A 23,629-nucleotide genomic window follows, 5' to 3' on the forward strand; every position below is an offset into this window, starting at 1 on the left:
AGTAAATAATAGTGGGAAGTTCACAGGCTCTTGTTTTGAATGACTCAGCACATCTGCAGGACTTCACTTCTCTGTCACTCTACCCTGATGTGATTTTAGTCTTCTCTGGCTCCAGTCTCTTCCACAGCGGGTTTCTTAGATGCAAGTTTGTGGCATAGTCTGTATAATTGATTTCCCTGACGTCACCCGTCTGTTTCTGAAACAGACTTTTGAAGCAAATCGTCTATCGTGGCCATGTTGAAAGTGACGGTCCCTTCGAGTACAGCTATAGGATGCAGGTCAGCCATGTGAGCTGAGCTGTGCCTCTGATTGGGCGAGCTCACGATCTTAATATCCTCTAAACTGAGAAGTTAGAAAAAAATCACCTTGTACACCGTGTGCCAATAGCGAAATACGAGATTCAGACAGGTGACGCTTTTGAACCAGGCTGTTAATTTGTTAATTTCTGCTTTGAAAACTGCTTTTTTTTGCCTTGGTGTGTATGTGACTTTTGGTACTCCCGGAGCCAGCCTCAAGTGGACACTTGAAAAACAGCAGATTTTCCACATTGTCTCATATTCCTAGACTGGAGGTTGCCGCTTGGCTTAAAGCCTTTGCACTCTAACTCTGTTTTTTTCCAGATATGTTTTTTGAATCCATGTCCTGAAAAACAATGTCACTCACAGAAACCTTGCACTTATTTTGTATTGTTTGGGAAAATTCGCGGTACAAGAAAAATTGAATCATCAAGCAGTGATCAAGCGATTGATCCTGAGCAGTGGTTGTCACACACAGGCACGCACCGTCACACACCTACCGTCACACATATACACAAGTCTTTATTCATCAACTAAACACCGCTCAAAATGTGTAGAGAAAACAGGTCAGAAAATGGGATGTTGCAAGTAGCCTACGGTGTCTCTGAATAGTCAAATTACTTTGAAACAAGCTGGCGGATGTGAAAAAAAGCAAAAATTGAACCCGTTCCAAAAAAAAAGTAATGGGTGAAAGTTTCAGATCAAGTGTGCAAACATGACTGACATTTCATGGGATCAAATTTTGTTTTTTTTTGCACGAGAAAAACAGACTTAAGATTGTCACCCTTACAGAAGGGTCCCAAAAAGTGGGATGACTCGTCTCGGTTGTTTGAGGATCTGTCCCAGGATTAGTCCGTGGAAATGCCATAAGATGCCGAGACGAACCAAACTGAACCGCATGGTGAAAACAGGGCTTAAGAAACCTGAATGAAACACACTAACCTTTAAACGCTTTAACTTTGACAAGAAGTTGTATTTTTTTAATGTGATGCTCACAATCCGTAAAGAAAGCCTCCAGAAACAGACACTGAGAGCAAAGTTAGGTTCAGACAGAAGTGGACAAATTAATGCATTTTGACGTAAAGAAATCAATGTATTATTTTCCAGGAAATCTCCTAAACTAGTTAAGACACATCAGTGTGCTATAGCAGCTTATTCTTTCCTCCAGAGGATTCATAAAGAGCCACTGTACGCCATCATTTCCCTCCTGAAGTCCCTCAGTATCCTCCCATAGTGTCCGTCACATGAAGAACTCCCCAGAGAGTCATTTACTGTCATTAATGGTGACGGAGACAATTGCTCATTTATCACCAGAAGTGCCTCGGTCTCATTCTCACACTGAGGATCCATTCTCACCCCAGTGATTAGCCAGATGTGAGATGTTCGCTGCCAGCCAGGAATGAGCTCTTTCACACGCCACGGCCGTCCTGAAATCATCCAGTTTTTTCCTCGTTATGTAACTCCAGTTTTTTAATCATTATGACGAAGAGAGGCGAGAAAAACCAACCTCAGCTGCAGAATGACTTCCCAGGAGGAGACGCAGGGGTGCTTAGAGATGATAATCTGTTATAGAGTTGTGAGCTTCCTAATTGTGCTTTCATGAGACGTCGTTGATTAATGGACTAGTTGACAGACATCCTGTGAATGTTGTCCACATGTGGACAGTCCACAGGGGTGCTGAAGCATCCACTCCAGCCTCCAGCAGCATTGTGGAGCTCTTTTCTGAGAGTTGGAGAGTGAGAGGGGTGGAGGAGGGTGGAGTGGGGGGGAGCAGAGAAAGAGAAAGAAACTTCGGGGCTTTCTGCAGCGCTGTTTGTAAAGGCAGAGTGAATGAGAGCGGAGGCCGTGCAGCCAGCCACATGGGCCGTTCTCACTCGGGATAATGGAGGTCTTTCTGTGCTTCTTAACCCCCTTGTCGCATGCTGGGAACGGGCAGCCGTCCACCCACCGCTCACAACAGACACGCTCAGACACGCTCACCCGCTGGATAATTGAATTTTACACCCAGGAAAGTCACTCCGAGTCCTCGGCCACACGTGGCTCTGACAGGAACTCTCCCAGGATCAGCAGGAAGGAGTCAGAGTCAGAGCAAGTGCTCACGTCAGAGAGGAGAGACCTGAGAGAAACCACTTGTTGGTAACCTGCTCACTTCACGGTTTGAGTGCTGAGAAAGACATCATGCATAGTGTCTCTTAAAGCTGAGCTGGATCCTGACGTGATTCTTTACACGTCTCAAAAACAGCCCCTCTGACTGCGAGTCAGTGAAGCATCATCCAGCCTCGCTGGAATAAACGACATCAGCCTGGATGTTTCAACAGAGTTTAACTCAAACATCATCCTGTTTGTTTATACAAATTCACATTAAAGTGAAAACTTAGCCAAGGTCAATGAGACATTTTTGTCATCACTCAGCTCTCCTTCTTCTCAGAGCTCCGGTGTCAGGGTCTGAATTTCAGAGCGGGACTGTGTCAAAATCCTGGTGGTTTTGGTAAACGTAAAACACAACGTAGTGAATCGAGTTATTATGTACAGTCACGTGAGCTGAGATGCGTTTCTGATTGGACAAACTCTTGATCTTAATAACTTCTTAACTGCAGAGTTAGAAAAAAGACCCCAGTACAATGTGTGCTGATAGTGAAATTAGTGTTTCAGACCTGAACTGTTTTTTGAACCAGGGCTGTAAACATGTTTTTAATGCTGTAAAAGTCTTTTTTTGGCTTGGTGGTTTTCTGTTTTTTTCTGCAGCCAGCCTCATGCATCAGGGCTCTACACTAACTTTTTGATGATGATTTGGTCGCACCATTTATTTACTTATTTATTTATTCATTTGTGTGTATTAACTGTAGCTATAATTTTGCTAAATATTTTACTGTAAATATGAAGTTTGCCTGCAATAAGCTCTGGCTGACAAAACAGGATATTCCTTTTATGTAACTTTAGAAAATAGAATAGAAATAGAAAATAGAAAATACTTTATTTATCCTCGAGGGAAAATTCAGGAGTCACAGCAGCATTTAAGGAAACAAAAGTAAGAAAGTGTAAAGAAAGTGCAAAAAGGTCCATAAGAAAATAGATGACGACAGCCCGTCCACCACTCTCCAGCCCAGCCAGCCTCCACCTCCACAGGGTCCAGGACTAAGCTTCTTCATCAGTCTGTTCAGTCTCTGTCTCCTGGATCCTGTCTGCTCACAGCAGGTGAAGCTCTTCCAATGTGGCCTTGGTGTCTGCTGTTAGCTCCGTCAGCCACGTCCGTGAACAGGACGATGCCACTCTGCCCTCCGGCAGCCCCTCTGCCGCTGGGCTAGCACAGTTAGCTCGTCCATCTTATTGGAGATAGATTTATGTTCTCAATAACGATGGATGGAAGGACAGGTCCATGTCGTCACTTCTTAGCTCACACCTGAGAACCAGCACGTCGTCCTCACCTTGTCGGGAAACATCCGGCCTTGCACTAGTTAGCATTGACATGCTACAGGCTGCTAACAGCTAATTTCACATGTAAACAATGCAGCTATGGTTACATGTAGGATCTCCAGACAAACACAGGAGAAAAATAGTAAAAATATCACTGAAGACAAAACCAGTTTGGTGTCCACGACCAACAAATGAGCCAAACAAAGTAATGACCCACTCCAAATATGGAGATTACGAAAAAGAGACGAAAAAAATTACAAGAAAACAGATAAAGAAGAGAGAGCTGCTGCAACAGGCAGCTACTTGGGCAGCGCCTAGCAACGAAGAAAGCATATCTGAAAAGAGTATCTGATGTAAGTGGAAACAGGCCCTTTGCCCAGATGCAGATTACATGGAGGAAGACCTCAGGTCTCTAACTGGGGGGTGGGGCTCAGACTGGTAAAGGATGTGATGGTTCAGGATGGATAGAGGAGGGGGTGAGTTGATGAAGTGAAGAGAGAGTGATCTCCACCCCTCCCTCAGGCTGATGATCTCGTCGGCAGGGGGACACGGGTCACCACCCTCACCAGCTCCATGACCAAACACAAAAGGTGTTTCCTCCCTGCAGCCGTGGTCACTTTCACCTGTCACTCAGACTTTCTCTGTGTCAGTGGACGAGGGGCAGCTGCAGGTGAGCGCCTCAATGTAGTCTGCATTTTAAACTCGTAGACCTAAAGGCAAAACTTTCCACCTCTACAGCACGTCTGAAACACCCTGAGGTTTCAGCGCCTTGAGGGATTAAGAGACTCATCATATATGTGCTAAAGGTAAAAGCAGCAGCGATGGAGTGTTTTTGGTCGCTGTCTGACTCACTCATCGGTTGTACTTCATGTGTTTGCCTGTTCGCTGTCCTCAGGTCAGTGTTTGCTCAGCCGTCACATGCTCATCACACTGTATGCACTGTAGGAGGAGGAACACAAAGCTTTAATGAGAACTCTGTGATTGATCCACATTCACGCTGCCCGTCACACAATACCTGATGATCTGCATGACTGCTCACCACAAACAGAAAGAAACCGTCACTCTGCAGAAACTAATCAGCATCAAATCTGTGAAGAGTGTTTTTCATACGTGAAGAAGATGAAATACACCTACGCTGACAGTTTACACTTTACATAACAGAATTTAGAAGAGGATTAAGATTCATGAAGTGATACGTTAACTCTTCTGAGAACGGGGATATCCTTCAACAAAACACCAAATCCCCTCGTCTTCTCGGACAACCCCTCTCAAGCCTCACTTTAACCACCAAATATAAACAAAGGAAAACAAAAAAGAAGATGAACAGTTAGAAATGTAGATATTTTGTATTAATTCCTCTTTCTTCACAAGAAACAATACTAACAACTGACAATAATTGTGTTTTCCTTACAGATTTAAATAAGACATTTATCTAAAACATCTCAGATTTTAGGGCCTATTTCCACTGCCAACGTTGCACAAAATAAATTAACTTCTGGACCTTTGCTTAGCTTATCGGTGTCACCTCTGCATCACCAACCAATCCAAAACATCAGAGGTCAGGACTTCTCCCAGGTCTATTTCTGCTGCTAAAGCTTCAACACCATTTTTGTTGAATTTGGCCCAAAATGTAAATATAAAGTATTTTAAAAATGGTCTTAAATATCAAAACTGAAAGTCATCTTGCAACAGGAAGTGCTGAGCAGCACCTTTATGGCTCCACAACACTCTTATTCCAGATGCCAGTGACGCATCATTTAACAACGAGTAGATATGGATGGACAGGAAGTTGTGCACGAAAGCCACCTGAATTTCAAAATAAAACAAACCGTGTCAAAACCATGTTAAATCTGGCTAGACTACAACCATAGACCGTAAAATATCATATCATTTGGACATAGTTTCGGCCAATGATCAGCTTTATTACGCTAGTACTGAAGTCAATCGTTGGCGGGGGCCATATTAGATTTGAGCTTCCTTTTCAACAGCTATAGGGCGTCTGTCAGTCACATGAGCTGAGCTGTGTCTCTGATTGGACGATCAACTGATCCTCCAATACTGGGTTTAAGATGCGATTTTCTCATGATTTTTTTTTTAAAGGATAAGCTTGCAGACAAAGTGTGATTGAGAAAGATTCTTTAAATTATTTCTGCAACTGCACGACACAAACCATGCAGTGAATGCAAAATTTAAACCACACTTACACATTTATTTTTAAATATACAAAAACTAAAAAATATTTTTTCTAGTATTTTAAACAAATAAAAAAACACCATTTTTAATTCTCTGTGGTGAAAAAGTGCAAGTGTAACTATATTTTATCTTGAATAACAAAAATAAATTAAAAACATTTTTTAAATGAATCTCACATCAAAATAACTAAATGGGAATGCAAATACACAGAATCTCTTCAAATGACAATCTCAGGTTTGCATGTGTTCCTAGTTAAGGATTAAATTAGTGTTTAAGACCTGAACTTTTTTCTGAACCAGGCTGTAAATATGTTTTTAATGCCATAAAAGTCTCTTTTTTGGCTTGGTGTGTACGTAGTTGCCTGTCTTTTTGCAGCCAGCCTTAAGTGGATCCTCCCTGAACAGCAACTTTTAGCACTTCCACATAGGCTTTATTTATCTAAACCGGACTTAAACACACAGCTGATGTGGGATGCTAAGCTGGACTGGAGACACGTTTACTGTATGGAGGTTGTGGGCTCTGCCAGTTAAAGCACAGGCCCTTTGCTTTGCATTTGCGTTAAGCTCCAAAAATCCCTTGATACTACATGTCCCATGATGCAACTTTCTTTTCTGACACATTCAGAATCCTGGGTCCTATGTTGTGTAATCCTTCCAACTTTACTCTCAGCTCTCAGTGAAACCTGCACTTGTAAAGAAGTGACCTTTAAAGAGACATGAGTGCATTTTTGTGCACACAATTTGTATAATTTGTGGTACTTGGGGGAAATAATCGTATAAATGATCTTGTGAAGTTGGGAATCTGAAGAAACATAAAGTAAAAGTTGCATTTTGAAGAATTTTTCAGATGAAAACATGATCAACAGGTTGCATCTGTCTGAAAACGTCTCCATTGCTCTGCATCAACAGTGAAGCGCCTCCTGCTGTTCCTCTCTCCACCAGCAGAGGGCGACATTCCTCCGGCCACTTCCACCCTCATCCAGCTCCCCTTCCTTCACCCACCTCCTCTCCGTCTCTAGCGACAGGCCCCTCCCATCGGAGCCGTAACCTCTCCTAATCCCCCCCACCCTGGTTGCCGTGGCGACGGCTCAGACGAGCAGGTGATGCATTGACAGGGAGCAGATGGTTCCCTGCGGAGGTAAGCACGGCTGAACAATGCTTCCATATTCATCATAAAGTCTCTCTGTGTCTGTACTTCAGCTGAGTGTACACACATAACTTCAAACACGAACGGATCATGCTCACACACACACACACACACACACACACACACACACATGTTGATACTTTTGGGCATTTTTTACTTCAGTTGTGAACTTTTTGAGTGAAGAAAAGTTTTTCAGAGTTGATAAATGTCAGAGATAAAAAAGCGCAGCCTCCTCTTGTCTCGTCCTCCCTTTCGTGTCTCCTCTGCAGGTGTTTTCGTGCTTCCTCGCCGCAGCTCCTTCTTTAGCCCCTGTCTCCCCCGGGAGATAAAGTACAGACACCCCACTCTGCCTGTCTCTTTCTTTAGCTAACTCCTGAATAATCCAGCAACAATACGCGGCTCTGAGGTGGTGTGCAGCGATTCGCCGGAGGCCTGACTTGTTTTGGGAGGGGGGTGCTGTTTTCAGGGGTGGGGGGATTGCATTATGGAGATCAGCTAATGCATGTAAAACACTGCATCCATTTTTTTTACTGGAACAAGTGGGAAAGAAAAAAGTGCACGGGACAATAGAGGCCTCAAAACGCTTCGCTTAACCCAGCACACCTGGAGCACACAACAGGGGGTGAGAGGCAGCCCTGATCCCCCTCCCCTCCACTCTCCCCTCCTCCTGCCTCACCCATCATCACCAGCACCTATCAATACAAGCTGTAAAGAGTTTCTCTGGGAGGGGGCCAGGCTGTATTCACAGGCCTGACTATGATAAAGACGCACAGTGAGGAGCCATTCAAGAGCCCTGTGCCCATAATGGAGTCACTAATAGGTGCCTATTCAGTGAGGAAAGTGTTTTCTGGAGGAGGGAAAAAAAGTTTTGGGGAAGCAACAATCACTTTGTCTGCAGCCTTGTGTATGTAAAATTTATGCAGCGCTCCTCCCCTCCGCCCCGCTCCAACTCTTTCTGCTGTCCTTTCTTTAAAGAGCGTCACCGCTGAATAGACGACATGCATAGTTTGGAGTCTTCCTTTCATCCTTACTTGAAAATAAATTGAATGGTCCGTCCTCGAGTGAGTCCAGCTCAGCAGCACAGGAATACACTCTCCTTTTAACCTCAGTCTCTTTATGTGTAACTGTTAGGCATGTTCACAGGTGGTCAGACTGGGCTGGGTGTTTATTCAGACGACACAAAATGATGCACAGTCCTGCTGTACGTATGTTACGTCACCCAGAAGTTTGTTAAATGCAGCTAAAAATAACTTTTTGCTCTGCTGCATTTCTACTTCCTGTTTTATAGCCACCCTGTCTCAGAAGCTACATTTTAACTACAGCCTAAATTTAGTTCTGGGGATAAATTTACCTGTGAAAACAGCTCTACCTGGAACATTTCTGATTGGTGGAGCAGCCACAGTGGTTTTATTCCTCCATCCACAGAAAGCTGATCCCCAGCTGTGACAAACTTGTGTGAATGTGTCTCTGTCAGCTCCCAGTGTTCCAGTTTTAAGAGAGATACTCCGGGATGGAACAAGTTGGGTCCTATCACAAGGTTTAGGGCAGAAATTACCCCTACAGCAGTGTTTTTGTGCAGCAGAAGCCCAGGGCGCTTGCACTGAACACCTCCTCCCTGCTCCTCTACTGGTTTCCTCTGCACTCAGACGGGGCCATATTTTACTTGACCAAAAACACAAATAAATGGACTCCCACTGAAAAAATCTGATATCGGTCTGCATTCACGCTTTATTTAGAGAATTTTCAGCGCGTTACTTTCACACAAAAACACAGCTAAATAAGGCTCTAGTTCTCATCGTGTCGTAAAACGGCGCTGCCTCCGCTGCAGAGCCACAGCTGCAGAGCCACAGCTGGCTATGAGGCGCTCGCAGCTTAGTGTATCAGTCCACGCACAGCGTGCCAGATATAAACAAACGCAGGTAGTCTGCCAGGATGCCTTATTTAGCGGTGTTTTTGTGTGAAAGTAACGCGCTGAAAATTCTCTGAATAAAGCGTGAATGCAGACCGATATCAGATTTTTTCAGTGGGAGTCCATTTATTTGTGTTTTTGGTTAAGTAAAATATGGCCCCGTCTGAGTGCAGAGGAAACCAGCAGAGGAGCAGGGAGGGGGTGTTTGGTGTGTGCGCTCTGGGCTTCTGCTGCACAAAAACACTGCTGTAGGGGTAATTTCTGCCCTAAACCTTGTATTAGGACCCAACTTGTTCCATCCCAGAGTATCACTTTAAGAGTGACCCTGTAAACTGGAGACCTTTAGCTGAACGTGTCAGTAGATATCCAGTTAACAGCAGCTGTTCAAACACAGAAGACACGATTCCTGTTGTCACATTTGATGTCAGGAGTCCCGCCTCTTCTTTAATTTGATTGGTCAGCGTCAGATTAGTGACATTTATGAGCTCTGCAGTGTTTCCACAGTTGAAGTGATTTCATGTCTGAGCGCTATGAGTGCATTAAAGGGGTCTTTGTGTTTGGAATAGTGAACTGATTGGTGCTGTTTTGACAATAGGCCCTAGACGTGCAATAAATGCTGTCAGTGGACACAGGCCCTTGTGGGAGCAACCATTCTTTATCTGTTCTGATCATCTTGGTGCATTACTACCTTAGGGTACTGATTTTATAAATAAACCCCAAAGAAAGTGAAGATTTTAGGGCTGCAAGTCCCAAAAAAAAAAATCCAAATACTTAAATCCAAGATTTTGAAACTCAATCCCTGACCTTTAAATCTAAGCAAAAACTTTTGTGGGTCTGAGGCTTAACTCACTTGGTGTTCATCTTTTAAAGAAATATTTCTTTTAAAAAGCCTTCTCACTTTGTGCTTGATCCAAACTGCAGGGTTGTGTTTTGAAGTGTTTTTGCAGGAAAACAAACTTCTGCAAGAAATGATACAGACACAGATATTGGCTTCTTGTTTGAATCTTATGAGCAATAACTTTTTACACATTTTTATGAGGTTTTAACGGCAGCTGTTCAGTTTTTTAGTCATTGAACCAACTCCCTGTGTTTTAGTTTTAACGCAAAGTTGAGTTTTGTTTTGATGTTTTAGAATCGATGAGATAAGCTTTTTTGATATCATCTAATTTGGAATGTAAAGAAATCAAATACTTCACATTTCTGGTTGTTTCTGAGCTGTGGTGGCTGCCATCTTTGTGCCTCCAGCATCTATATTTGTCTCGGACCCCCTCTCAGTCCCACCAGGGGAGCGAGCCCTCATGTGTGAGTTGCCTAATCTGGAAATGCTGGAACCATATTGAAAAGAAGACCTGAACCCAGAAAAACTGGCAGCATATTGTGCTGTGTGTCAGAGGTCTTAGCTGACAGATTGATGAGATGAGGAAATAACGGAGCTGACCAGGGGGCTAAGAGGAGCAGGGGGGTGTCCCAGCGTGGCGGGGTAACCGGGGTTCGGAGTCAGAGCGGGACTCCCTGCAGGCCTGCCGGGCAGAGCCGGCGCAGGTCAGTGCTCTTTGATTCTGGGTCCCGCGGCCGACAAAGGGCAGCACGCGGTGGGCCTGGCTGTGATCCTCAGGAGTCCATGAAAGCTGTTGTAATTGTGTTTTTATGTGTTCTGTGAGAGGCTTTGTCAGCTTTGTGAGGTGATGTATGTGTTTATTTGTGCCTGTTTGAAAGGGAGAGGAGCTTTAGGGAGCCAAAGATAGCTTTTCTGAGCTACGTTTCAGTCTGAAGGAGCAAAACTTTAAGTTCAGCAAATAACTTAACTTTGATTTGATAATAACATTATTTTAAAACATATCTGTGTTGGCAAAGCTACCAGAATTTAAAGAGTTGTCCCAAAGCTAAGGCCTATAGCAGCCGTGTTGATATCTTACAAAACAAATAAACACATAGACATTATGTTGTAGAAAGTCATGGTTTGTTTGCGTGTTGATCTATAAATGGAGATAAAGTTTTGTGACATATGACCACTCCACCTGAGACATGAGGACATTTACCTGCAAGGAGGTGCTAGCTCTTCTAGCTAAAACTGTACTCTGCAAACAAATTTGACGACATTTCCCTGCGGACTCTGTGATCCTGAGGATAGGTTGTGCTAAAGTTTGACTGTTTTCTGATTGTTTCCAACCTCTTAGCTAGTTTTTAATCTGAATGTAAGATTTTGTTCAGTAGACTCTTTTGACAGACTCTCTACTCTTTTCTTGGATCTATAAATATACTTCCACATTCATATTCTTTTTTTTTTCTTATTTATTTTAGATATATATTTCTTACTTACCCATAATTTTTTGTGATATTATTAATATGTTAATGTGTTTATATCTGTACAGACTGCTCTAGTTCATTACACTTACCTATTGTTAATATGCTAACTTATTTAGTCTGCTACAATTTATCCCACTTCTCTTACTGTATTACTGTTAATGTTCATTAGCTTTTCATACTTTCTGTTTGATACCTCAGTGTACTGCTCTTACTTCTCTCTTGTTGTATGCTGCAACAATATAATTTCCCCCCAGGGGATCAATAAAGTTTTATCTTGTCTTATCCTAGCTTAGCTTAGCTTAGCTTAGCTTAGCTTAGCTTAGCTTAGCTTTTGATAAACACAGAATGTAAAAGTAGGGATGTCCCAATAAAGATTTTTTAATGATATGTTTTGCCCATACCAACCTGATACAGATATCTTTCTGTAATAAATCCCGTCTTCCATTGGGTGATTTCGTTGTAAAGTGAGTCCTTTTGGTACCTCCTTGAGTAACACTCACTTTACAAATGTTGCAAGACGCTGCTTTACTATTATTGCTTTCCAAAGAGAAGTAGTCCCATACACTTTACAACAGCCGTAAAGTGTGACGGTGCTGAAAACTAAATAGAATGCTATCCAATCCTCCAAAAATAGCCATATGGGGCGCCGATATGTGTGGGTACCTATTACATTTGAAACGATTTGGTACAAATGCCTGGCAATCGGTACGGGTACTCAACGGTACCGATTTTTGGTACTTTTTTGGGTTCATGCGGTAAAAAATATCAATTTGTTTAATAATGAAGTGTAATTCTTTTCAATTTAATGCTGTGTTCATGTCCAGCATGGAAAATCACCTACTCTTCCACTCCCTCACAGTCACAATGGTGCATTTAGGTACCTAAACATGGTACCTTTTGATTTTACGTGAATTAGTACTCAGTACTTTTGACAGAATTCATTTGGTACCTATAAAAGTACCTAATATGGTACCCATCCCTAGGCCCCGGTACTGATCAGTGTATCCAATCGTAAAAGTAGTAATGGACTTGCAGCAGACGAGAGGCTCTAGCCGGTCATTTTCAAAAACAAATACCCCCCTTCATTTAAAAAAAAAACAAAAACTTTTGTCCAAACGCTGCGGGCAAATCGGCCGATAAGTGTGACTCGGGGCTCTTCAAACCCATATTTGGCAGTACCTTCAGACGTAAAACCCTGCCAGCCAATCAGGATGCTGAGCTGTCACTCAGCTGTGACGTTTGTAAACCGAAAATTTCTGGCGTCTACATGAAACCATGAAACTGGAGTATTCAGAAAACATTGTTTAGTGACTTAAAACTGCGGTTTCATGTGGATGACAGGCGTAAACATATAATAGTATATACACTTTTCTAGTTACCCAGCTCTGTGTGGACATGGCCTTAGTTTGAGCTTTAAAATGAAGTATTTTGCATTGTTTAATCTCACTCTTCATAAAAAAGAAGCATTCAGATGCTGGGACAGAAACACTCCCTTACTTTCCTCTCACACAATGCATTTTCTCTCAGTGTCTTAGCAACTGGTATTGTTGCATCTGGATTACCCAAAAAGCAGAGCAGAGCCCCTGTGGAGCTGCACAGAGGTGGAGTGTGTGTGTGTTTGTGTTTGTGTGTGGGTGTTTCAGGGGGGAAGATAAAGAAGAGAGTGAGGATTTCAAACACTTTGATCAAAAAACTTTATTTTTAGAGACAGTGAAGAAAGCAGGCTCTCATTTCTAAATGTGTGTGTGTGTGTGTGTCTCCTCTGTGAGTGTTTGGTCTGGTCTCCATTGGAAACACAGACCACTCCCCACTTGTCCTCAGTCGGTGTTAATATCACACTCAGAGCGGACTCAGCGGCTCCGTCCTGTGAGCACAAATCTGAAACTGAAGAACCTCGATCTCAAGTCTCACTCTGCATAATGAGCTTTGATTGGAGGCTCAGATAGAGGCCTGTTCAGAACACACACTCACACACAGAGACACACACTCCTCTGGGCTCTGATTTGAGGAATTGATAGGCTCCATTGTTTCCACAGAGCTTGCCACTATATGCCCGTAATGCAATTACGGAAAGGAGATTTATGCTGTTGTGAAGCAGCCCAGAACCTGATCCATGTTGACCCCCTCCCTGTCCAGCTGGTCCTGCTCTCTGACTTTATTGTCAGCCATGTTTTGCTGCAGATTGTGATATTTTGTGAAACCTGGGGAGGAAGCAATGTGAAAGAGGATGGTAATTATTAACAAAAGCTGTTTGAATAGTGCACTTTCTGCCCCCCACGGAGCGGCGTTTCTTTGTCCCTCTGCTCTCAAATCACTCAGGTGCAGAGCGTGTTGGAGCATTCATACAACTCAGAGACTTCAGGAGTTAGAGCTTCATGTTTTGATTGAAATAAAGAGTCAAATTTAAGACGAGCTCATCGGACATGTCTGCCGTGGAGAGACGAGGAGCTCCAGAAACCAGACCCTCCAGGAATCTGGATTTACAGCATCATCGTCCCCGGCCTCCCCTCGTCAGGAGCACCTGGCGGCCCCACGGCCCCCGCTCTGCTCAGCACGCTCTGCACAGGGTGAGTCCATCCATGCCCACCCAGCTCTTCCTCCTAAACCCACAGCTGAGCGGCCTGCTGCCGCCAGCGCCCGAATGAAAGACACGTCAAACGCTGCTGAATGCGCCCCATGTAGGGAACATGAGAGAGAGGATCGGGGAAAGCCGCAGCATCTGTCCACCTCTCTGACACTAATGAATGTTAAGTAGGTTAGCTGCTGGTGTGCCACTGTCCCACAGCGAGGCTGCGCTTTTGTCAGGGTGCGCCAACCCCCTGTGAGACGTCTAAAATGGCTGCAGCGCTTACTCCTCAGCACAATCGCAGCACCAATAGTTTCCATATTGATCCCCTGTGCCTGCAGATTAAAGCATAAAGGAAGCTCTGTCCTGCCAGCGGGGGTCCCCACTGACTCCCTGAGCTCATTTCAGGGTCACAGAGTCCTTGCAGCCCCCTGACCCGAACCCAACGTGCACACACACAAACCGCAGAGCGAGGCCGGACAGAAACCTTTGCAGGGATGAAGCCCATTAAACAGGATTGGACGGATGCTCACGTTCACGCTTCATTATAGCTGACCCCGGGCTTTCTCTCTGGGTCTGCGTGTGCTCCTCTCCTGTGTCCGGCTCTAACCTGGCCAGAGACATGCTGAGGTGCTCGGCCTCGCTCTTTGTTTGCCATTGATAGCCGGGCTGTTTGCTTGATTGTTTTCTGGACTGGATCTGCTCATCACTTGTGTTTCGCTGCATTGTTGGGGTCCTGTGGCGTGTGTTTGAAAGACTTCTCTGAGCTTTAGAGGCTGTGCAGGTCTTTTGTCTCAAAATCTGGGAGGTTGGAGGATGCGGTTTGAAACTGCTGACTTTATTGCAGTTGCATCGATGACAGGAGCCATGCACTGGTTGTAAAAACAGATGATACATTATCGTAGTGGACAGTGCCTCCTCTAAGTTTTCGTGCAGCAATAGTTGAACGTAGGTTTTCAAAGTTTTCATAGTGCTTCTTTTTCTTCTACAGAATCTGTATTCTGTCTTCTTCAATAGAAGAGAAATGAGTCTTGGAAAGCTAGTGTGTCTCTGGTATAAAGACTCTGTTTCCCATGAGCACTATTACCCACTTTGACCTGAAGATGTTCCCCATTCAGATCTCCTTTCCAACACTTCTTTCTTGACTTTTCCCAGCATGCAAAGCAACAGGGTATTGTATTTATTTGTGCTTTAAGATGTGGCGGCAGTCAAACTTTGTAAACTCAGTTTGTAGTTCAGTGTCTGGAATTTTAAGTGTTACTCTCAGCTCTGTGTGTCTGAGTCATATCCATGAATTCAAGGTTTTTAGGATGAGGGGATACACCGATCACAATTTTCTGGCTGATCACCGATCTCAAAAAAGCCTGACCTGCCGATACAGATTTTTATTTTTTATAACTGACAGCATATACCTTTAATGTTCCAATCTTATTTTATTGAAAATCATTGAACAATACCTGTTAAACGATAAAATCTTTATGTTTGAACTTAAATAACCAATAAAGTGTCCTGAGTTTTAGGTCTCAGAGCAAAAAGTAACAATGGCACCGGTTTCGTAGAATGACCCATTAGTCTCCAAACTCCAGAAAAGAAGCTGGATTTGTTGCTAGTTGCTATTTTGTATAAGAGGTAGCTTGAGGGGTCTGAAAACTCTCTTAATATGGCCTCAGCTCTATTTGAAATACCACTCTTTGATCTTTTCTAAAATTAAACGATTCCTCGAGGCAGAGAAAATTACCCGAGTATTTTTTGTAATCGAGTACCTCGAATCATCCGAGGAATCGTTTCAGCTCTAAAATGAACAAATCTGCAAATTTCTTGGAGTTAAAAGTTTTGATTTTTTTTAGTTTATTTCTCAGTGTGAACCACTAAAAAAAGGTGGTCTTCTTTCTGGTGCTGTCTCTGTGACCACAGCTCCGTGTGTTTTCATGTGCTGACCTGATGAGGACACAGCTTTGATCTGCGCCTCTCTGCTCCCTGAATGAGACGCTGATTAAATGCCTGTTAATGCCCCCTGAATCAGGGACCGGGTGTAATCAGGTGAATTAATAAAACATCCAGAGCTCAGGAGTGAGAGGAGGAGCCCCCCTGAGGAGGAGGACAGACAGATGGCGTCAGGAATCACCGCAGAGACCAGAGCGCGGAGTGGGAGAGGGGATAAAGCAAAGAGCAGCCACCACTTTGGTGATTAGCTCCAAATTGGTAATTTGATCTCGCCTGGTCCACCTACTCATTATTGATAAGACTCACCATATTTGACCTTGTTTGGCTCTGCTGGCTCAGCACTTCCTGTCTGTGTGCGGCCTGTCAGCCCACGCCGCGCCGCGCTCAAAGGCTCTGACAGGAAGTAGCGAGAGGTGGAGCTGTCGTGGAAGTCCATCTGTTAGGAAAGTCTCTAATCTCATCAAGTGGATTGAAGAAGGAAAAGAGGAGCAGAAATCACTTTAGACAAACCCTGAAGGGGATGATGGGTCATGTTTTTGAGGATGGGTCAAACGACGGCATCAAAGGGAGAAAAACACCGCCACTGATGATGATGATGATGATGGAGCCTGTGAAGTCCCGGCACGGCAAAAAACTGAAAACCAATCAAGCATTTTTGTTCCATTTTCAGTAAAAATGTCTTGTTAAACTCGATATGAGCCACATTCAACTGCTCGGTCCAGAAAAATGTCTTATTTCAAGAGAAATTTGCTTGAAACTAGCATAATTTCTTAATACAAGTAAATTTTCTCCTGTTCCATTGGCAGATTTTTTTTTACTCGTACCAAGAAATTCAGACCTCATTTTTGTCTTCAAATGGCTTGAAATAAGACATTTTTCTGGATTAGTCAGGTGAATGTGTCTCATATTAGGTCTAAAAAGACATTTTCTACTGAAAACAAGACAAAAACACTTGATAAGATTTCAGTTTTTGCAGTGGGTATACGACTGTCCTGTCCATGTTTGCAGGAAACCTAGGGCCATTTGTTCACTGTTAACCCTCCTTAAAACCATCACAGTTATCACAAAAATCTGTCGGAAAATAATAATAATAATAATAAATAAATTATTTTAATTTCTGCCTTTGGTTTTTATGTTTCCTGATTTTTGTATTCAGGTCACACTTTGTCCCCATCTTTACTGGTTTTCACATAAAGGTTATAATTAGCAAAAGTGAGGCTACAGGGCAGAGTTCCCTGTAAGTGGTTTATAATTTAGCTTTTGAGTCTTTATTCGGGTGTGAATTTTGATTAAATTTTTTGTTTCCTTTCTTTGATTTTCTTTTTTTTTTTTTCAAAGAAAACTTAAACTATAGTTGGGATAGGACGATATGCTTTTTGCTTTTTGAGCAATTTCTCCTTGGGGATTAAAAAATATTTCAGATTCTAATTGTGATTCTGTTTTTCTTCCGGTTCAATGCTTTTACAACTTTTGGGGTGCTGATTTGATTAAAATTGGGATTCTTATTCCATATTTATGTTTTTTTGCGGTTTTTAGGTTTTTATTTTTATTTTTTCTAAAACACTAGATCATGTGAAAAAGTTGAGTGATGACGTCTACAGACTGTATCAGGAGCCATATTTTCCCTAAAGATGCACATCACATGTGAGTCAGTTTTAAGATTTATTCAGAGGACCTGACATCTCAACTTTTTTCCAACAAAGCTTATAAAAAATGAGGGACTTAATTTTTTTTTTTTAAAAAGGAGAAAATGGAAAATCCCTCACACTGGCCAAAACTTTTCTCCAAAAGTTGGCCATGCAGGTCTTCTTCTGTTAAATTTGGACTTTTTGGTCTTCATCCGACGCACCTGCCCAAGGAGTAGATGTGTGAAGATCTGTACTATTTCCCCCCCAAAAAAAAGGAAAAAGATTTTTGACCAGCAAAAAAAATCACAATTTAAAATCATGAGACAAAAACCCCAATACCTTAATTTTTTTTTTCTCTTGCCTCCAGGTTGGGATAAGAAGTAACACAAATATGTAAATAATATTACATTTTTGAAGGATTTAATTGATTATATTTTTATATTTGATGTTTAAGTACAGTTTAAGGAAGCAGGGACAGGCAGAAAATACTATTTTTCCAGTTTTCAAGGTAGTTCAGATTAAACTTTTATATTCTATTATACATTTTAAAGATTCAACACATACGTCTGAATTTAGCCCCCGAGCACTGGAAAAAAATGAAAAATTTCAAGCATTTTTGTCTTTTTTTTAAGCAAAAATGGTCTCATTACACTCGATATGAGTCAAGTGATCAGGCCAGAAAATGTCTTGTTTAGAGTTAGTCAAAGACAAAAACTAGAAACTAGAATAATGTCTTATAATAAGTAAATTTTCTCTTGTTCCATTGGCAGATTTTTGTTTTTACTTGTTGCAGTAATTCAGAGCTCATTTTTATCTTTAGATAACTTACAAAAAGACATTTTTCTGGACTGGTCAGGTAAATGTGGCTCAGATTGAGTCTAAAAAGGCTTTTTCTACTGAAAATAAGACAAAAACACAAGTTAAGATTTCAGTTTTTAGCAGTTAAGGTGGTGTTGCCTCCCTCGAGCCACCTGTAGCAGCGCTGAGCGTCTCTGAGAGTCTGCTCCTCGCTGGCAGAGCTCCACACCACTGCACTCCAAAGGAAAGTGTCAAACACTCAGATGCATACAACACGCTCCATTGTCCGCGCCCCTCCTGCCCCCTGGGAGCCCCCTGCCACCCGCTCCGGTCTGGGGTTACGGCCCCTGAATGAGGGGTGAGTCCTGGGAGGATCTGCTCTCCTGCTCCCTGGAGTGGACGGAGTCCTGAGCTGACTCGGTGCTTCTGGGAGCTGCCAGGGGCTGCAAAGAGAGATGGATGAGGCGCAGGGCTGACCGCTGGGCTGACCGCTGGGCACCGGTCAGTGAGGTGTCTGTGGTGATTGATGAGTTAACACAGCGCCCCCTGCTCCACGGGTCGACCTGATGCACCCTGACTGAGACCAGCGTACTGTCCTGATGGAGCTGAGAGGAGCAGACACAGACACACAGAGCAGGGCTTTACTTCACCAGCAGATGTGTGAAGGTGTGTGTGGGACTCTGAGGTGTCTCACAGCACAAATAAAGACAGAGAGGTTATCAAAGCTCCGGTGGGGGTTCAACGTCTCACTGAGCAGCTTTGTGTTTGTTTGGCAAGCTTCAGTCATTGAGATTGATCTGCTGGAAACACTTCACCCCTGAGCTCTCTGAATGAGTCAAACTTTGATGAATCTGTTTTTAACTCTGTAAACTCATCCTCTGCTCCTTATTAAAACCTTTTTAAACACCTGTTTGACTTGTTTCCTCTCCTCTGGTCTTTCAGGGACTTGTTTACGTGTCTTTTGTCAGCAAAGCTGTCCTGTGGGATAGAGGAGTCTGCAGCCACACGGTGAGAAAACCTTTCCTCACAAACATCTCTATTATGATCCTGAATCTCCATCAGGTGACATGTTTCGCAACATTCAACAGGAAGTCATTCAAAGTACCTGACATTAGCAGATCTTTAAAGTCTTTTCGCATGAAATGAATTCAAAGAAACTCAAACTCTAAGACTTAAAGAGACCACAAATGAAATCGAGAAGATATTAGGGGCTAACATCCTGAACGATCTTTCAAGACCCAAATAATCTTGTTTTCTCTGACTATGTAAACACCAAAACTACCTAAGAAGATGGACTCTCTTCTTTTATGCATCTCTTCCTGTTTTCGATCCAAAATAAAAGACAAAACAAACTTTTTTTTATAACATTCATCTCGGGCGCTCCATCCTTTGATCCTCTCAATGATCTCCGTCGTCTTTTCTCACGACTCTTTCTCTCTGAGCTACAGCAACACATCCTCAGTTGGAGCGTGAGCTGCCTGAACTTTTCTGACTCCCAGCGTCTCGCTATGTCTCTGTCATCTCACATCTTCTCCTCATATCCATGCTGAGCTCTCATCCAAAATGCGCACCGCTCTCACCCACAGTAGTTAACGAGCATTACTGATCTAGAGCAGGGGTCTGCATCCTTTACTTTCATAGGAGCCATTTTTCCTCAGCTCACCTGGATTAAAGTCATTCAGAAGCCACAAATTTACTTTATCTTCACAGTAAAGACAAAAAAGTGTATGAAATTCTAACCATCTAGTGAAAAATTATGTAAACGAAAAGTTTTTGTGTGTATAAAATTGAACATGCGATGTTGTGTTTTTTTGTTTTTAAAAAGTTTTCAATTATTTTAAAAATCTGAAAATTTATGACATCATATATTTCATAAACCTGCAAAATTAATGAAATTTCAACAGGTTGCAAAATTTTTCTTAACTTTTGGAATTAAAAAAAAAATACATATTTTTTTTGAAAAAAAAAAAAAAAGGAATTGAAAAAATCTGCAAAAAATTGCAAAAATTCTCAAAATTGTAAAACTTGCCAGTTTTAAATTTTTTCCCCCCCAAAATTTAATTTCATAAATTGCAAAAATTGTTAAAATTTACATTTTTTTTCAAACAAATGGAGTTTAAATAATTTGCAAAAATGTCAAAAAATTTACTAAAAATTTTGAAAGCTTTATTGCACAAAGTGATGCAGATTTAGTTCAACAAAATGTTGATTCATAATTTCTTTAGTGTCAGTGTCTTCAACCATTATTTCCATCTGTAAGAAAAATAAGAATTCTTTATTTTATTTTTTTTTCTAAAGCTCATGCACGATGCTAATTCAGCTTCAGTGGATCACATCGTTTTTGCACAGCGAGATATGAGGCACAAGATTCAACCGTCCTTAATATTTTATATTTTGTTAATTCAGGAATAGAAACTTTCAGGTTTTCCAAGTTTTCATGGAGAGGTTGAGGCAAAGCAACAGTTTGGTTTCTCTTTTTAACAGAAATCAAAGTGTCTCATATTCAGACCGTGAAGCAGCACCAGAAATATTCATGTTTTCTTCTGAATTTAACTAGCTCACAAGCCTGTAGTGAATCTTTAAACTCTGATTCACTGAAATGAGTAAAATCTAAATGTTCTTCCTTTTTCGAAGCAGAGAAAAACACACATGCACACTCTGCACACACACTCGTCTCCTCTCCTCGAGCACTCTGCTCTCCACCTCTCCCCTCTCCTGAAAAGACTCGGGGAGTGGATGTGCCATAATTAACAGTGCCGTCGCCATGGAGACAGCAGAGTTGTGTGGGTCGGCTTCCTGTCTTGGCCTCCGCTTAAACAAACAAGTAAAGTCGAGGGACAAAAACGCCCGCTGGTCCTTACAGCCTCATTTACATCCTCAACTGCCTCCAGCCAGTTCATCAGGCCCTGGCAGCCGGCCTCTGCCAGCCTCCATCTCTGCTGCTATATCTAATAAATCAGGAGGCTTTGTGACGGTAAAGCTGCAGAAACACAACCTTTAAAACAAGCGTGGCGCTGTCCAAACACACACACGGCTCACAAGAGGCTGTTGACCCAGCAGTCTGCTTTATGCAGCGTGCAGCGTCGTCAGGGACACCAGGAGCAATGTGGCAGAGCAGGTCAGGATGCACAGGTGCCCAAACACGCCAAAACTTTATATATGGCTGTTTTTTTTCTCCACAAAGAGTTCAACCAAAGTTTTAGAGCGGAGGAGATGACCAGATCTGTACTTCACCCAAACCTGATCCGTACCACTAAGAGAGTCCTGAGATCATGAAAAGTTTGACGCCAGGTGTTTACGCACTTCCCTACATGTCTCTTTTAAAATGTATTAGCCACACAGGATGGCGGTCAGCAAGCTCAGCTACAGCTTCCTGCAGGAGAGGCCAAGTCTGACCTTATAGTTTTACTCTGATCCAAGAATGCACCTGAGCTCTTTGCCATCATACAGCCTGTTTATGTATGGAAGATTTCGCCTCTGTCTCCAGAAACTATGGAATAACTTGCATGCTGTTTTTTCTCTGCCAGCTTTTCATTGCAGGGCTTGAGACTAGAGGTAGACCGATATATCGGGCGGCCGATATATCAGGCCGATATTTGGACATTTGTCTCTATCGGCCATCGGCCTTATTTTCTTTTAAAAAGCCGATTTTTGATCCGCTGTATAAAATGACGCAATTTTTGATCAGGCACAAAAAAGATGAGCACCTCAAACTTGTGGAACCACTTGGATACATTACATACTTTTGTTCAAATTATATTAATAAGTTTAAATTTCTTTTTTGACATTTTAAGAAGAGTGTGAATGTTTACTACTGCTTGTTACATTGTGTGTTTACTCAGACAAAATATTTCATTGTTTTGAAAGCTGAATAAATGTTCAGAGGACTGGACACGACTTGTTGGAATAGATTTCTTTTAGTTGCTCAGAAATTGCTGCGTTTCACAAAAATGTAATAAACATATATCTATTTAACGATCGGCCTGAATATCAAATTGGAAAAATCGGCTATGCATATCGGCATCGGCTGCCCAAATTTGGAAAGCATCGGCAACGGCATCGGCCCCCAAAAAACCCATATCGGTCGACCTCTACTCGAGACTGCGACCATTTTTTCAGTGTGTGCGAGTAAAAATTTCACATGGTCACGTTCGTGCTTCCTCTTTCACAGTCACTGTACAAGACATTGTGGATTGAATTCTCCCTCTTTCACTGGCTCAGTCAGTCTCCTCCACCTGAACTCTCTCTTGTTCTGAAGAGAGAGCGCCGTCGCGTACACGCACAGCGCGTATGCGCATCACACACCAAAGACGGACAAAACTTCACGACGACAAGCGTTTTACTACTTTAGAGCCAGCCTTCTTTTTAAAGTGATAAGATTCACACTGCTCTAAACTTTCCTTATTGAAGTGGATGTTACGTTAGAGCATGTCGGAGCTTATGTTAGATAGAGAGATCAGGGCAACCACAGGATGAATCAACTTTTTCACCAGTACAAAAACGCAAAAAAGAAAACAGCCAAGGCTCTGATAAACTCTTTCTTAACAAGTGCTGCACAGTTATCTGTCTCCGTCTCTGTCTCTGAGGTCTCCTGCAGCGTCTTTGGATCAAACCAACTAAGAGAGAGGGGGGTTGCTGGTTTTTGAGTTTCGATATAACACCCAAGTACAGGACTTGCTCTGACTTAGAAAAACATAAGAGATCACAGGAGCAAACTTAAAGTTGAGGGATAATCAGGAGAAATCAGGAGTGTTAGCAGCCTGCCAGCACTCCCAATTGGTAAAAGTAACAAGTTTATGTATGACACAGACTGACAAAGACAAAAACTAAAGACATTTTCTCTATCAGTTCAGGTTATTTTGGTAAATTCACTAAAGAATTTTAGTTATTGTTTTATGAAAAGCCTCGTTTTGATTTTTTCTTTCAACAAAAATGTTTTAACCAAAATAACCCAAACAATAAAAGATATGACAGCTCCGCTAAAGTGAAGCCAAAAACTATTAGAGCTCCCCCTACTGACTGGATGTAGTTTAGGTTCTAAAGTATGAAGCCTCCTTTTTAATTATCCATCCATTCTTGAAGATATTCAGAGTTATAAATTTGCAGAATTCAAGGTGTAGGTGATTAGACGGACAGGTGAGGGTGCTGTAACTTCAGCCTGAGCTTCACCTCGTGGGTGTTTCTGCTTTGACAACACGTTTTGTCAGCAACTTCAATTTACGACCACATTTTTTGAACTTCTCTTCAGTTACCTGTTGGGAAAATCCCTAAAAGAAGTCTGTGTTTGCAAGATTCAGGTCCAAAGAGCAGAAACTGAAGATAAGAGCCTTAAGCAAAGAAGATAAAGAAGTTTCACTCCTTCCCAACTTCAGAAAACCAGATTTTTAACCATTTTCAAACTTTTAGTCTCTTTGAATTAAGTGTGTAT

The 23,629-nt window shown here is 42.3% G+C and overlaps 1 protein-coding gene across 1 annotated transcript in view; it reads left to right on the forward strand.

Moving 5' to 3' along the window:
- Window positions 1-13,688: 13,688 nt before the first annotated feature.
- LOC141810914 (uncharacterized) overlaps window positions 13,689-23,629 on the forward strand; it is a 76,472-nt gene continuing 66,531 nt past the window's right edge. The window contains exons 1-2 of the mRNA XM_074698778.1: window positions 13,689-13,832; window positions 19,144-19,209. Of these exons, the coding sequence (XP_074554879.1) occupies window positions 13,689-13,832; window positions 19,144-19,209 (210 nt within the window). The remainder of the gene's footprint in view (window positions 13,833-19,143; window positions 19,210-23,629) is intronic.

The sequence above is a fragment of the Halichoeres trimaculatus genome, unplaced genomic scaffold (genome assembly GCF_033239565.1).
Source record: "Halichoeres trimaculatus isolate MK-OKI-2021-1 unplaced genomic scaffold, fHalTri1.1 fHalTri1_scaffold_21, whole genome shotgun sequence".
In the NCBI taxonomy this organism is placed as follows: Eukaryota; Metazoa; Chordata; class Actinopteri; order Labriformes; family Labridae; genus Halichoeres; species Halichoeres trimaculatus.